Genomic DNA, 15,017 nt, shown 5'->3' on the forward strand with positions numbered 1-15,017 from the left:
TTCCTTTTGCTCTTCACATTGTGTAGCTAGCACTATTGGGCCATAACCACCATCTAAATGATGTTAATAATAATGATCAATCTTTCTAAACGTAGACCATAGCTTTAAATACCAAGTGAAATAAATGCTAATTCAGTGACAAAGTTTTGAGAAAAAAATGAATAAATAATTGAAACATTCAGAAATAGTTATATATTTTGGGAAATACTGTAATTGGGTTTTGGGATGCAAATGAAATAACATTCACTGATGGCAGCGGTCTATGTTTTTCTCTTGTGCGCAGGCTAAAAGGCAGGGCTCAAGACTAACGGTGTCCAGGGTACAATAGAAAATGTGTTTGGGAGAGATCTTCCCCAGGGAGCCTTTGGGACAAAAACACACAGTAAACTCACCACATCAGGGGAAGCTTCTAATTTTTTTACCTGGTAATGCAACATTGTGAACAACAAATCCATGTTGACATCAGCACGAGGAGAGCTAGTTAATGTTAGCTGTTAGCAGTCGGTGGCCGCAACTAAATAATGGACGTAGCTTCAGAGTTTGTCAGGAGGAGTTTGGCATTTTGGCCGTCGCCATCTTGGTTTTTTGGTGTCAGAATTGACCATATTTGGATGAGAGGTTGAAGCTGTGGAGGCTGAAGGGGTGGATCTGACTTCATGTAAAAAAAGGTTGTGTTGAAGGTTGTTTCGTAAATTTGATGATTTGATTTGTGTTCGTTCAAAGAAAGTGTAGAAATGTGTAATGAAGGACTCAATGACTTTGAAACAGTTCAGCTACAAAAAGGGGAATAAATAACAACAAAAACAGAATAAACAACATAAGAAATACATCAGTATCGTCTGTTGGCCAAACTGAAATTTTAAAAATCAGTATTGGCCAGAATTTCCCAATCGGTGCATCCCTGATTGTCTTTCTTGCTGAGAGTGAGGTAGGATCGAACTCTCTCATGTCTCTACAGTAAAGTTTCTCTTCTCATCTAACTCTCAGCAAGACAGCACATTTCCCAAAATGTTGCACTATTTTCTTTAAAATACACAGAGTGTGAGTGTTTGTGCATCTACCTGCTGATCCAGATGGTGGGGGGGCTCCAGCTTTCTGCCATTCGGTTGCCTCCATGGCCATACGCCTCACAAAGGCGTCATCCACACACATCAGGATGTTTTCGGGCTTGATGTCCGTGTGGATGATTTTACATTTAGTGTGGAGGTAGTCCAAACCCTGCAGGACCTGCAAACACATTCAGATAAACAGACACACATTTTATTCCTGAAAAACACGCTCTCACTTCTTGTTTGTGCACTCACTGTTCTGTTCGGCTCTCCTTCTCTATCTCTCCCCCTTTCATTCCTTCTCTCCCTTTTCTCAGAGCCAAATTAGCCATTCTTCTAATGCCTGTCATTCTCCGAGGGCAGAGAGGAGAGGCTGTTGATGTTTTTGTTGTTTCTCTCATTTGTTTTTCTGTCCAGAGGCTTTGAGATTGAAGCGGGGAACAAGTCTCATTTAATTGCTACTCATCTTCAGCTGGGCTTGCGAGAGGCGGGAGGCTGGCAGCGGCTGAAACGGTTCAACAACTTCACATGCTCATCAGGTGGCTGAGGGGAAAACGCCTGAAAGCACTGCGTCTTAGGATGGCAGTGGTGCTGAAGTGTGCACAAAAGCATGCTCTGTGTTATTAGGCCTAAGTATAGGGTGTGAATTTAGCTGTCTGAGTGTCTCTCTATATATTATATTTGGTCTTCCACTTTTTCTGTCTTTCCTCTTAAGTCAGGCTTTAACAGTCTATGAATAAGTTTACCTCCTCCCCCCCAAGGACTTATAGTTAGAAATACTGTAAGTCTCTGTCCTATAATACACATCAACACATTAAACACATATCTGACCAAATGTCTCCCCCTGTGTTCTTGAGTTATGACATTAAGTAATGGCCAGAACAAGTGTTTTTGCAGAACATTATGATGTCACAGTGAAGCGTGGAGACATTTGACCTTCTGGATATAAAGTGTCATCACATTATCATCCTATTACACATTTGTGTGAAATTTTGTCCCAATAAGCATATAAATTCCTGAATAATGGCCAAAAAAATCACAACCTTTGACCTTCAACCAAATTCTAATCAGTTCATTATTCAGTCCAAGTTGATGTTTGTGTCAAATTTTGTACTTTTTAAAATATAATGTAATTCAAGAAATGAGACGGATACTGACGCTAGGTAACAGTGACCTTTGATCTTTGACCACCATCTATTTTTTTCATCCCTAGTCTCTATATACAGTACAGTCTGTAGGCAAACCCCGGAGATCTTGCCTCCGGAAGAAGAGCGGAAGAGCCCTGGTTTCCGGTTGTAGGCTGTTTGTAGTCCGCGTGATATTGACCAATCACGTTTGAGCTGGCTGCAGCTGTTGCCAGGTTAAACAGTCCGAGGCGGAACATAATTGGCGTCACTGCAAACTCTGAATCCATCGCAATGGTTCAGCATATTTACTTACATATAAACGGAAGTCGGAAACGGAAATTCGCCTCCTCCGCCCAAATCAAACCGGAATGCCAAAAAATTGGGGGTCTGCCCCCAGAGGCTGTATCGCCGTCTGCCGGAAGTCAGACGGCGATACAGCCGATGGGTTCCGGGAATGGTTCACCTCTGACTCAAAGTGGATGTTTGTGCCAAATTTGAAGAAATTCTCTCAAATTGTTCTTAAGGTATCACATTCACAAGAATCAGATGGATGCAAGGTCACAGTGACCTTGACTTTTGACCTTGGACCACCAAAATCTAATGAATTCATCCTTGAGTTTGAGGGAAAGTTTGAGCCAAATTTGAAAAAATTCTCTCAAGGCATTATTGAGTTATTGTGTTTATGAGAAAGAGACAGATGGGGTCACAACAACCTTGACCTTTGATCTAGGACCCCCAAATTCAGCTTAGTTCTTCCTAGAGTCGTATCTAGGACCCCCAAATTCAGCTTAGTTCTTCCTAGAGTCGTAGTGGACATTTGTGCCAAATTTGAAAAGGCATTCTGGAGATATCACGCCCCAAGAATGTGACGGACAGACGAACAAGGCATTCTGGAGATATCACGCCCCAAGAATGTGACGGACAGACGAACATAATGCCTCCGGCCACAGCTATCACCGGAGAGGAAGCATAAAAATACTTAGTGCTGTGCTAGTACTACGTTCGTATACAATACTCTGATCAATACTTTTATACCAAACTAGGCTATATATAATGATTCACTGAAAGAAACCAAGCAATTCTGCGTAAAATAAGACATTCAGCACTCCCATAACGCCCAAACGGAATGATCCTTTGTTTCAGAACCACATCTTCCTGGCACTGCCACCGTTCATTGTGGGACTGGCAGTCAAATCAGGCTCCTTAGATCTAAGCGTGGGAGAGTTGACTCTTGTGAGTCACCCCTATCAAAAAGATCAACTCCACCAATTTGCAGAAGTTACATAACTTATCATCAGTAATGTCAGATGACTTCACGGATTGCTTTCCATGTTTTAAACTCTTATCATGTTATGAAGGATGCAGTCGATAAGCATGTCTTTGTCCAGACAGTGGTCAGGAGGGTAACACAGGCGTGACATGATTGACCTGACAGTCACGGTGGCATCAATGAAGTTGACAGTATACACCATGCTACACAATATGTTGAAGTTGTTGTATGTTTCATGGAAAATAATACACATAAATAAAATTAAAAGCCAGATGTCTGAGTTTTCCACCAGTACTTGTAAAACTTGAAAGACAAATTGCTAAGCCCCGCCCCTTTGTGATGTCCAACAAGCTGCGAGAGTAAGCATGAAGCCCACACTGTAACTAACTGCACTCCCTGAAGAAATATTATCAAAGTTTTTGGAAAAGCTGAAAGAGTGATTCCAGAGAGAAGCAGACAGAGGGGTCTACAGTGTGTGTTTGAAGGATATATCCAGGATGTCAAACTGACTCAGCAGCAACAACAGGTTAAAAAGACAAAGATAGTTAGAAGCTAAAGCCGAACTATAGGCTACAGATCACAGTGTAAAAGTGAACCACCACATCACTGCTGATCGCCACACAAGACAATGAATATAAAGGGAAACTTTGCTGATATTGAACCAGCTGTGTGGCATCACAGTGTGTGCAGATGAGTTTGGCTTCGCATCATTCTCATCAACAACGAAGTCAACAGCGTTCATCTGCGCACATTGCGATGCCACACAGCTGGTTGGACGAATACATTGTCTGTATTTGGTTTGTGTGTGTGTGTGTTCTCACCTGTTTGATAATGCTCTTGACACATGGCAGCGGCAGACCTTGGTAGTTGGATTTAATAATCCACTTCAGCAGGTGGTGACCTAGCACCTCAAACACCATGCACACATCTGGGATTGAGCGTCAAGGACTCACATTATCATACCTCTGCCCACATGCACACACACACACACACACACACACGCACGCACTCTTCTGATCAGGATACGTATGCCGTTGACTCCAGAGATCTTGAAGTCATCTATCAGCTGAACCACCATGTCCTTGTTGGGGTCGGCGGGGTCGCTCTCCCTCACCTGGAGGAACCAAGAGATGAAGCAAACATGACAGGAAGAAGGAACAGAAGATGAGGTCGGATAAAGACAAGATAGAAGCAAAGAGTATTAAAGAAAAGAAGGGAAAGAAAACAGGGAAGGACAAGACAGATGAAAAAAGGACAAAAGGGGGGATGGGATGACTGAAGAAGAATAAGAAAGGTAGAGGAAAAGAAGAGGACGAGGGAGATGGATGTGGCAGATAAAGATGCTGAAAAATTGATTCTAAGATGATTGTCCTCTGCAGCTAGCATGCAAGATAAATGACCAGTGTATCTTTAGTGTTTCTTGTTAACAGAGAAACAGAGTGGCGTGAAGAGGGAAGGGATGAAAAAGGATGAGAATATGATACTATGGAGGAGTAAGAAGATAATGAAACACACGACGGAGAACGGAACAAACGAACAAAGGAAGATGAAAAGAATACGATTCATAAACGCTTAAATGTCAAACTAATCAGATTCTCACACATCGCAGCAGTTTGATCTCATCCAGGGCCGTCTCTGTGTAATGCTGGGCGCTCTTCACCACCTTCATCGCCACAAAGTTCTTCACTCTGAAATGACAAACACAGACACATGCCGTCATTCTCATTCTAATGGATTGTTGAAGTCAGTAATGCTGATTAATGTGTCCATATTAATATCCGTGACCAATATTATAAAATGTCCCTCACCATTCCTTAATTACACATTTGTTCAGCTATCGTTCACACTGCCCACACGGCTATTGGAAATGCAAATGTGACGATGTGGCATTTCATAACATAGAATTAATATTAGCACTAATGGTACTCTTCTCTAGCTCACAATGCTTTAATAATCAGAAGTTTATAGCTATCAGGGTGGTGTCTGAGGCTGTGTCTACTTTTTCTACATTTAGAGTGCTTTAACAGTATGTAAGAGTTTTTACTATGTCTGAAACTTTAGTATGAAACAAACAGTACGTGAATTGCATACTATTTCCGGTGAAATATCACAGTAGACAAACACCAGACCGAACACTACGTCGGCATAAATAACCCAAAGGTAATGCGATGTGATGACAACATATGATGTGCAATTTAGCAAACGCTATCTGAAGTTTTACGGTAGGGTTTCCATTAAAGATGGACGATATATTTTATGATTATTGAGCTTTGTTATGGGTACAACATGGTTTGGGCGGCATAGAGATGCAGTGGTTGGCACTGTAGCCTCACACCTGCCCTGTTTGGTTCAGTTCAATCACACCCAAGTTGTTTTTTCCTCTAAGTGCGGTTCGTTTGGGCAGGTGTGAACACAGCAATGGCACTTGGGTCGGGCCGAGACTTTCTTGAAGAGGTGGTCTCGGCCCGGTTACAAACGAATCTGGTGCGGTTCGTTTGTGGTGAGAATATGTTCCGACCTGGATCTGATCAACTGCAGTCACATGACACATTGTTTGGGTTAAACATGAGCATGTTACAGTCCTGGAGGATTATTAATGTGCACCTCCTCCTGTACTGCCTTAATATGCACATTCAGCACATCCAATGCATCAAAACATTGTTTTCTAGTTGGAGCCGTGCCTCGTTTTCAAACTGTATGGTTTGACTAAAATGAACAATGACAGCAATATAGTCCACGATGAGCAGCGCTAAAATCAACCTGCGTAGTTGTCCCTCCATTGTGACATTAGAAAGTGTCACCTTTATCTTGCAAGTGTACTCTTCTTCTACGTTTGCTTTACTTCCTGGATTTTTCCCACATGGAAATTCTGACCAATCAAGAGCAGCTTTCTTGCGCAAGGCATTTGATCTGGTCCTCTTGTAAATGCTGCCGTGAGAACACGAACCAACTATAGGCACTTACGCAATTTTGTAACAAAATTAGTCCCTGATTCGGACCAAAGCAAGTGAACTCTAGATCTGAAAGCACCGGGTTCGAATACGCCAGGTGGCTAAGGCCCTTCTGTGTGGAGTTTGCATGTTCTCCCCGTTTCAACGTGGATTTTCTCCATGTCCAAAGACATGCAGGTTAGGGTAGTTGGTGACTCTAAATTGCCCATAGGTGTGAATGTGAGCCTCTAGTTGAGAACTCACTCACTGACATGTCACTTTTTAAGTTACTATGACAAACTTCTTAGTAAACAGTTGCTAATTGACAGTTAAGGAGCAAAATTATCCTTCATTTGGAGTCGTGTTTCTGGCACCTGACAAATATAAGTCCAATATTCACCCTCTTTTAGCTCTGTTTTTGGTCTCTACCAACTCCTGAAGAATTATCTGGCCCTTTAGTGTGTAGTCACAGCTGCCTGATGTGGCCGAAAACAATGCTATTAGGGAAGTGAGACTGAACCAAAACAGTAAAGCTGTAAGTTATTCACGTTAGGAGTTTGGAGAGAGGACAACACAAGTCTTAATATTCACCTTCAAGGATTGTGACTGTGACTGTACAGTGTGCGTAAAGTAATCCAACTCCAACTGGCTGGTTTATGACCGCCATTAGTGTAATTAACACCAGTGACATGAGTAAATGAGTTTTGTGTGTGTGTGTGTGTGTGTGTGTGTGTGTGTCAGGGAAAGGTGACACTGAGTTAATGACACCGTCATTCATCCACCCTGGTTGCCACATGAACACAGAAACAACATAATAGTGCAAATGGATGGCTTTGGTGCCAGTGGCACAGGGTGGTGTTGGTTGCAACCGTCGTCGTGGTAACGTGCCAGCTTGTGTCATCAGGTGCATGTTTGGTGTTTGTGGTTTATGTGATGTGATGTGTGTGCCTGTGTGTGTGTGTGTGTGTGTGTGTGTAGGAGAGGGAGCAAGGTGAAGTGAAGGACTGCAAGAGGAGCCCTTGTGTGCACGTGTGTGTGTGACAGGGCGTGTTGAGTGATTTTTCTGGGTCATGACGTGTGTGTGTGTGTGTGTGTGTATCTTGTGATTCAGCTATACTGTACTATGCAATGTGTGTATGTGTGTGTGTGTGACTCACTGTATGTCCCAGCATAGCCATACGGTGGAGAAGTGGCCCCACCCCAACTTCCTGATCACATGGTACCTCCCGTTGAACAAATCCCCGATCTTCACCGGATGGTATCCTCCTGAGAGGGATAAAGAGATGGAGGATGAAGGTTACAGGCGACTGTCACAGGTAACTAGGCAATGACATGAAATCCATTAGTGAGTGAGAAGTAGGGGGAGAGCAGCTGAAAGGGAGGGAAGTCAAACAGACAGAGAAGAGAGAAGTGTGTGGATTGATTTTAAAACAAGACACAGAAAGAAAGAACAGCACAAATACTGAAAGCGGCAGGGAGCACTGAGTGAAACTACAATAAAGAGACAAAGAGAAAACTTCCTTAAATGCTCCATTTTAAACTAGGGATAGGAATCGCAAACCAGCTCCAGTTGAGAACAGTTCCTAATTGTCCCATCCATCAGTCATACGCCTTTGAGCTTCCTTTATCAATACCAGTGTTTTTCTCATAGTTGTGCATTGCAAACATTAATGTGAAACTCAAGCGTCTACACTGCTGGAAACTTGCAACAAGACAGAGTCATGTTAGAGGGAAGAAACAGCCCAAAGTGTGGCTTCACTTCATATAAAAAGATGTTAACCACTTTGAGAAACCACTATTACTGCAATGCCTATTACAGATGCCCATTTTTTTTTTATGGGACTGCATACACAACAGACGATCAAATAAAAAAATAAGCAGGAAAAAAAAACATACACTGTAAAGGTATACTGTGCAGAATTTTTCCTAAAAAACAGTGTGTACACTCACACGTAAGTAATCTCTTTAAAGCATCACTTATGATCCACTGGACCCCCTCTTCGCTTTTGCTGTGTTTCAGATGTTTCTGGGCACAGCTCACAGGTGAGCACTTTAAAAAGGTAGCAACAAGGTGCCATAACGTAAGCAGCACATATCCAGGAGGAAGCAATGAAAATTGTGGACACAGTGTTGAAAAAATGCAAATACAGCGAGGCAAAACACCAAGCAGATAACGCTTATTCTAAAAAGGGAATCTGGGGTTGGCTTTCACTTTCACTGGCGATATGGTTTGCAAAAAGTGACTGACAATTCCCTCAAAGTGTACCTTAAACTAGGGCTGCACAATTTGCAAAAAAGAAATCATATTGTAACTGCTGTCGCGATTTTAGAGGAGAGGAATTTTTCTGCATTTCATTTTCACTGGAAAAAAATCAAAAACTTATGATGATGCAATTTTTGCTGCACTAAACAAGCATGCTCCCTTCTGTCTGTAATATGATTTGTAGGCTGGGGCATCTCTGTCGCACCATAAGGCTTTATTTATACGGCATGTTGTGACACATTTTACCTTCATCAAAAAATTACAGCTCCTGAAATTTGGATCTTGCATTTGGCCATACTGCGATTTCAATAATATTTCGACTAATAGTGCAGCCCTACCTTTACCTATGTATGTGCATAGCAAATTTGGCTCAATGTCAGTTAAAGTAACTGACTTGATGAACGTAAACTTCAAAATGTTACCTCTCAGGAGAGAACAGGGTCGTGATGTCGAGAACAATAACCATTTTATTATCTGTGAGTCATTTTCTGGGCATTTTGGGCTCGTGTACAAAAGAGTTGAAACAAATAATAATTCAGTAATTGTTTGTGATGCTTCAACCTGGAGTGTGTTTACTTCAATGAGACATCAAAATCCTCTTTGTTGTTGCAACAATGACACTACCAGCTGGCTGAGAGAGAAGTCTAGCCTGCCAGGGTTACAATTGTAGGTGTATTTAATTCAACACAAACTTGGTGAATTGGGTGATTTTAAGTAAAACAGCACAGACACACACAGGCCAAAATATGTATGCACAAATCTACAACAAACAATACTACTACTGCTACTACTACAGCTCATGATAATCATATTTATATACTATATACGTGGGGCATTGGTGGCTTAGTGGATAGAGCAGGCGTCCCATGTACAAGAAATATCTTTAAAAAAAATACTACATACGCACCTCTCCTAAAAGTGTTACAAGGTGCATTATAGGGGTTTTTTAAGTTCTTGAAATGTTATGAAATAAATAAAATAGACGAAGGGCTTCGTAAGGAAGATTGTTTTTAACAGAAAGTCAATGAAAAGACGCCAGAACACATAACAGAGATGTTGTATCTTCTCTTTTCTTTCAGTCTTTGATCTTACTGAAGTGAGATTTGACAGCTTGGCCGTGCTTCTTCCAAAACAGCCTCATAGAAATCAAGAGTTTTCCTCCAAAACGTCACGATGTATTACGGCTTATTTGGAATGGAAACAGCAAAATAAAATTTAAAGCAAGCAGCACTCTTTTGTTCCCACAGACATCAAATGATCGGTGAAGTGTGGCGCTCTGCAGTGTTTACAGAATGGACGCAGCATTTTGAAACAGAGCTGTGTAATAAAAATGAACCTCTTCACAGACAGCACAGGTTTTGGCATCCCGAGCCACTGCAGGCAACTAGACTGCCACTCCTTCCTGGCAACAACCAGACAACCTTGAAACTACCGAGCGTTTCACACTGATGGCTACAATGACGCTGCTGCAAATCCCGTCAGGATGCAGGGAGAAATGAGGGGAAGAATTACAGACATAAGCAGAGAGAGGAGACAGGGCAGACATTGTTGAGCTGTGTTGGACAGATGTAGAGAGTGGAAGTAATGGGCTGGGACAGATGACTTCAGTATGTGTGGGTCTGTCTGTTTGTGCAACCTTTGCAGTAGTCCGCGGGGTCCTCCTGCTCCTCATCGTCGGAGCCCAGGATCTCCTCCTCCGGCTCTGGGGGCCCTGCCGGCTCGGGGGGAGGCGGAGGGGGCGGCGGGGGAGGAGGGGCACTCACCGGGGCTTTCTGCTGGGTCTCAGGCCTGCGAACACAAACAGTGGGATGGAAGTTAGGTAACCCATCAGGTAAATTCTTACTGGAAACCCACCTCCCAGCCTGACGATTTTCTATTTAGTGGTGACTCAGCGAGTGCAACTGTAGACTGGGCTTTAAGTGGAGATGACTAATATCTAAATAATAACTTGTTGCTAACTGGCATCATTCAACAGTGATTCATTCGGGATTGAGTTCATGAACGCTTTTACATTTGCTTCTGTGAACACATTGTGTCAGACAGGTCTATCATGCAGAGACACAAAAGCACAGGAAGTGACGTTTGATATTTGAATAAGAAAAATTGGCATGACCATCAACAGTCAATGTTGCTGAACAAATAAAGAAAAGAGGTGGCAACTGCAGGAGCTCTTATTTAATCAACAGAAAGTCAAGGAAGAAGAAAGACGTCACAACACCAGGAACTCTTTTTGACTGCAATACAGTAAGGTCATGTGAACAATGTACAACCTAAACCAGTTAAGTTCTGGTCAAAACACCAATAAAACCAGTTAAGTGATATTTATTCAAGCATTTTCTGCATGTAGAGGACTGAGCCTACCTGTAGAACATTCTCAGATAAATATGCATTAGTTTTAAGTTGGTGCAGAGTTGTTTTTGGCACAATTAAATCAATGATTCACGTCTAAATAATGCAATGCATATACGTATAATGTGTAATGTTATGCCATTAGGAGTCTCTGGAGCTATGCCGTTACCACAGCAGTTTCTACTGGCTAGAATTCTTTCAGTGTTCATCATTCAGGAGGGTTTTACTGGGAGATGAGGTATTCACAGATGTCTCTTCATCTCCAAAACAAACGAACCAGGTGATTAGAAGCCAGTAAAAACACTTAATAAAGCAGTTGCACCTTACAAATCAGTATGTGCGCCAACGAAAATATTCTGCTCTTTTGGACCAAGGATGCTGCTCCAACAAAAAAGTCATGGCACAATCTGATAATGCAGTGTGCTCCCAATGGCTATATCTCATGTATGCTTCACTCCTCAGCAGAGGCCTTTTATAAATAAAGTAATGTAAAATTATAAAATTTGTTTGTTTGTTTGTTGCTGCCTTTGTGTGGTTGTAGAAGGTAATTAAGGTTGGAGATGGATGTAACGCCCACTATTTCTTACTTATTTATTTTTTCTTCTCTTATTTTCTTGTTTTTTTATACTACTCATTTTATTTGTCGTGTCATGTCCGAGCTGCTTTGTTCTGTGCTGTCATAAAAATAAATATATTATTTAAAAAACAAAATCAGTATACGCCATCAGTAGGTTTTTACTTGGAGCCAAATTTTACAAAGAGGTCTCCTCCTCTCCAACAAACAGGCCCAGTGATTTAGTCAATGAAAACACTGAATAAAACAGTTTCACGATAAAAATCAGCATTTCTCCAATGCCGCTCTACCTGGCAGGGGCTGAAGGAAAGCTGCTGCTAACATTTGCTCAGCTTATTTCTCTGGTAACTAAAATCCTTTAACCAGTCAAAATAAATGACCTATAGTTAAGTCCCGCCCTCAAACGCAATGAGCCAATCACAGTGCGTATAGCCATTCCCATACACTCGGACATTCTCTGCCTGGACGTCCATTGAAATGCATTACAGAAAGTCAGTTTTGTTCGGTTTTATGAGCTTTTTCGGAGATTTGAAGTTTAAAAATGGTCAAACGGTGTGCATGGGGTACATGCAACTCTGACACAAGGTATCCTGAGAGGCTGGGCGACCAGGTGTATTTTTTACACTTTAAACCACATCTCAACCGAGAAAAGTGTCTCCTTTGGATAAAGTTGTGTGGTAACGTTAGACCACAACATCAACTCAACGTGAATAAGATTAACAATGATGTCTACATCTGTTCTAAGGTAAGTCAACATTGTGTTTGAGGCAACATATTGTCACTTTGCTGGAAAGAAATATAAAGTTATCTTTAACATCTCTAGCTAACGTTAGCTAAAGTTAGCCTAACGTTAGCTCCTAGCTGCGTTGTTCATCATGTCACCTTGTTTGCTGGGAGTTCATTAGCCTATTTTGTTCTAGTTTTGTACTTTGGTGATCGTACATCATTGTTAGCTGTTGTCCAAAGGGCTCTAGTTAAGCTAACGTTAACTTCTGGAGCTTAGCTTCATTAACTTATCTGTAATGGCAGAGATAACAAAGGTTGGCAAACGTTATGCTGAATGATTCAGTGTAAATACTGTAGCACCAAACTAACGGAGAGACACTCTTGGTAAAGATGGTAAAAAGGCCGTTATCCTTTTCTCATATTCTGAGCCAAAAACCTTAACTTCAGTGGCACTTTAACTTGTTGTCTTTGATGGTGACGGCAACCAGATGCGGTTCACAAGCGTACACTGTGACCTGTAAATTTTGGTTTGTAATTTAAGCTTTTCATCGACCTTCTCAACAATAAAATGATGAATATATCCCTCCAATGCGTAGTTTAGGCCCTTTTGGTTACTTCTCAATGACATCTGATCGTTATGTCCCCAAAAATCATCAATTCCCTCCTGTGAAATGCCGTGTACTGTGACACCTGCCATAGCGCCGGTCAAGTATAATACATCTTTGAGTAACTTGTTACAACTACAACTACGTCTGTAGAGCCAAGCCAAAACACAGTGGATGTTATTCCTGCATTTCCTAAGGTTGTTGTTAAACTAAATCAAAAGCTAAATCAAATTGACAACAGAGCAAAACACAAGGGATATCTCCATGATCATGACTGGGCATAGTTGAGGCAGACAACAATAATACTGTGGTAAAACAATAACCAAAGGATCATTCATCAAAATCATGTGATAAAAAAACATCTCCCTTAAGATTCAACTTGTTTTGATGAGGGATGAGGATTATAAATGAAGACATCTTCATATGAGATATATTTATTATAACACAATTAACTGGACTGACCATAATACTGAATTAGCGCCCAGTCCAAAATATAACTGATTTGTTTGTAGCTCACAGACAGTCAGGTCGAGCTGATCAACACCCACCCAACACCTCAGACATGAATCACCGGAAAAAATGGATACAATCCAAAATCAAACAGCAAAAAAACTTCTTTTCAATCCTAAAAAAACTATCAGGTACATTATACTACATTTATGTAATGATAATAGAGTAAAATATCAGATAGATGAGACTTGATAAGACAAAGTTTGCCTTTCAGGGTTCATCTCCATGGTCAGTCCTCTCAGTTAACAGCCTTGTTCCACTTCCTTTTGCTCGTCTAAAATGGAACTGAGCCCAAGAGAGAGAAAACATAAAATAGGCTGCAGAGCACAGGCTGTCTTGTTCTCCAGGCCTGGCTACTTTCTGAGCGTTTATCCAGGGCGACGTACAATGATTGATCAGGCAGGGGGTGCAGCGTTTTGCTTTAGGACGCTGCCACGGCACACATGGCTATTTGTGGAGGGTTTGGGAACGTGCCTGTAACGTTTTCGTTTTGGGCCGTTCCGAGCAAACCTCTACACCAACCTGTCTCTGTGCTGTCGGGACACTGTGAAGAATGGTGCTTTTCAGATTTGTTCTGCTAAGACTACCTGATAGTCAGATTTCATGCATGTAATCTATTATGGTCTAATCAGTCCACTGTTAATTACTATTTCTGGTCCTTTAGTGCAATGGCTCCCAATATGAGGGTCAGAACTCTCCAGGAGGTCGCAAGCCAGTCCATTTGCCAGAAGAAAATATCTGCATTATGTTTCTGCAAACCACTGACTCGTGTCAATGTTTCTGAAGTGATGTAGTACATGAGCTGATTTTGTCATCGGGATGAGGAGGAGGGGATGGTGGATGGTGTGACACCTGGACAAGATGGTTGTGAAGCTGCAAAGCACTGCCTGAGACCAACAAACAATACCATTTATGTTTTTTGGGGACACTTTGTGGTGTTTCCCAGTGCCCCCATACACTGACACTTATCAATGTTTCCATGTGGCAATTTTGGCACCAAACGTGGGTGTGTTACACCAACCCATTGGGAAGTTTCCCAGTGGCCTTTGAACCACCAAATGTGGGTGTTTTAAACCAAAACATGGTATTTTCCAAACCATATCCAAGTCGTTTTTGTGCCTAAACATAACCACACATTAACCACAGTGTTGTTGATTATTTTTTTGGGGAAAATTCCTGGCATTTCCCAGTGCTGCTTTACACCCCATACCTGGGTGTTTTTCACTGACACATCATGGCGATTCCAAGCAGCGTTTTTGGCACCAAACGTGGGTGTGTTGCACCGACACATTGCGCACTTTCCCAGCAGTGTTTCAGCCACCGAATGTGGGTGTTTTAAGCCAAAACAAGATCTTTTCTTAATCATAACTAGGTCAATTTTGTGTATAAACATAACCACACATTAACCACTGTGTTGTTAAGAAATGTTAAGTTTTAACGACTTAAAATAATGTATGACTGTAACATATCCTTAGTTTGCAGAAACACAATCTGGAGATTGGGTTGTGCAAGCTCCATCTGAGGGGTCAGTGAAAACATTTATGCAAAATTACATCAGTTTTCAAACCTTCTTCTAACCTTTGCTTATGTTCTTGCAAATTTCTGCATATGCTT

General features: G+C 41.6%; 1 protein-coding gene across 3 annotated transcripts in view; it reads right to left on the reverse strand.

The window, feature by feature from the left end:
- The window catches only part of srpk2 (SRSF protein kinase 2), a 108,729-nt gene that overhangs the window by 25,211 nt on the left and 68,501 nt on the right, over positions 1-15,017 (reverse strand). For all 3 annotated transcript variants that reach the window (XM_050073365.1, XM_050073366.1, XM_050073367.1), the window contains 6 exons: positions 10,276-10,427; positions 7,534-7,642; positions 5,047-5,134; positions 4,473-4,560; positions 4,268-4,374; positions 1,062-1,227 (listed from right to left, as the gene is read on the reverse strand). In XM_050073365.1, coding sequence (XP_049929322.1) covers positions 1,062-1,227; positions 4,268-4,374; positions 4,473-4,560; positions 5,047-5,134; positions 7,534-7,642; positions 10,276-10,427 — 710 coding nt within the window. The remainder of the gene's footprint in view (positions 1-1,061; positions 1,228-4,267; positions 4,375-4,472; positions 4,561-5,046; positions 5,135-7,533; positions 7,643-10,275; positions 10,428-15,017) is intronic.

Source organism: Epinephelus moara, chromosome 20 (genome assembly GCF_006386435.1).
Source record: "Epinephelus moara isolate mb chromosome 20, YSFRI_EMoa_1.0, whole genome shotgun sequence".
NCBI lineage: Eukaryota > Metazoa > Chordata > Actinopteri > Perciformes > Serranidae > Epinephelus > Epinephelus moara.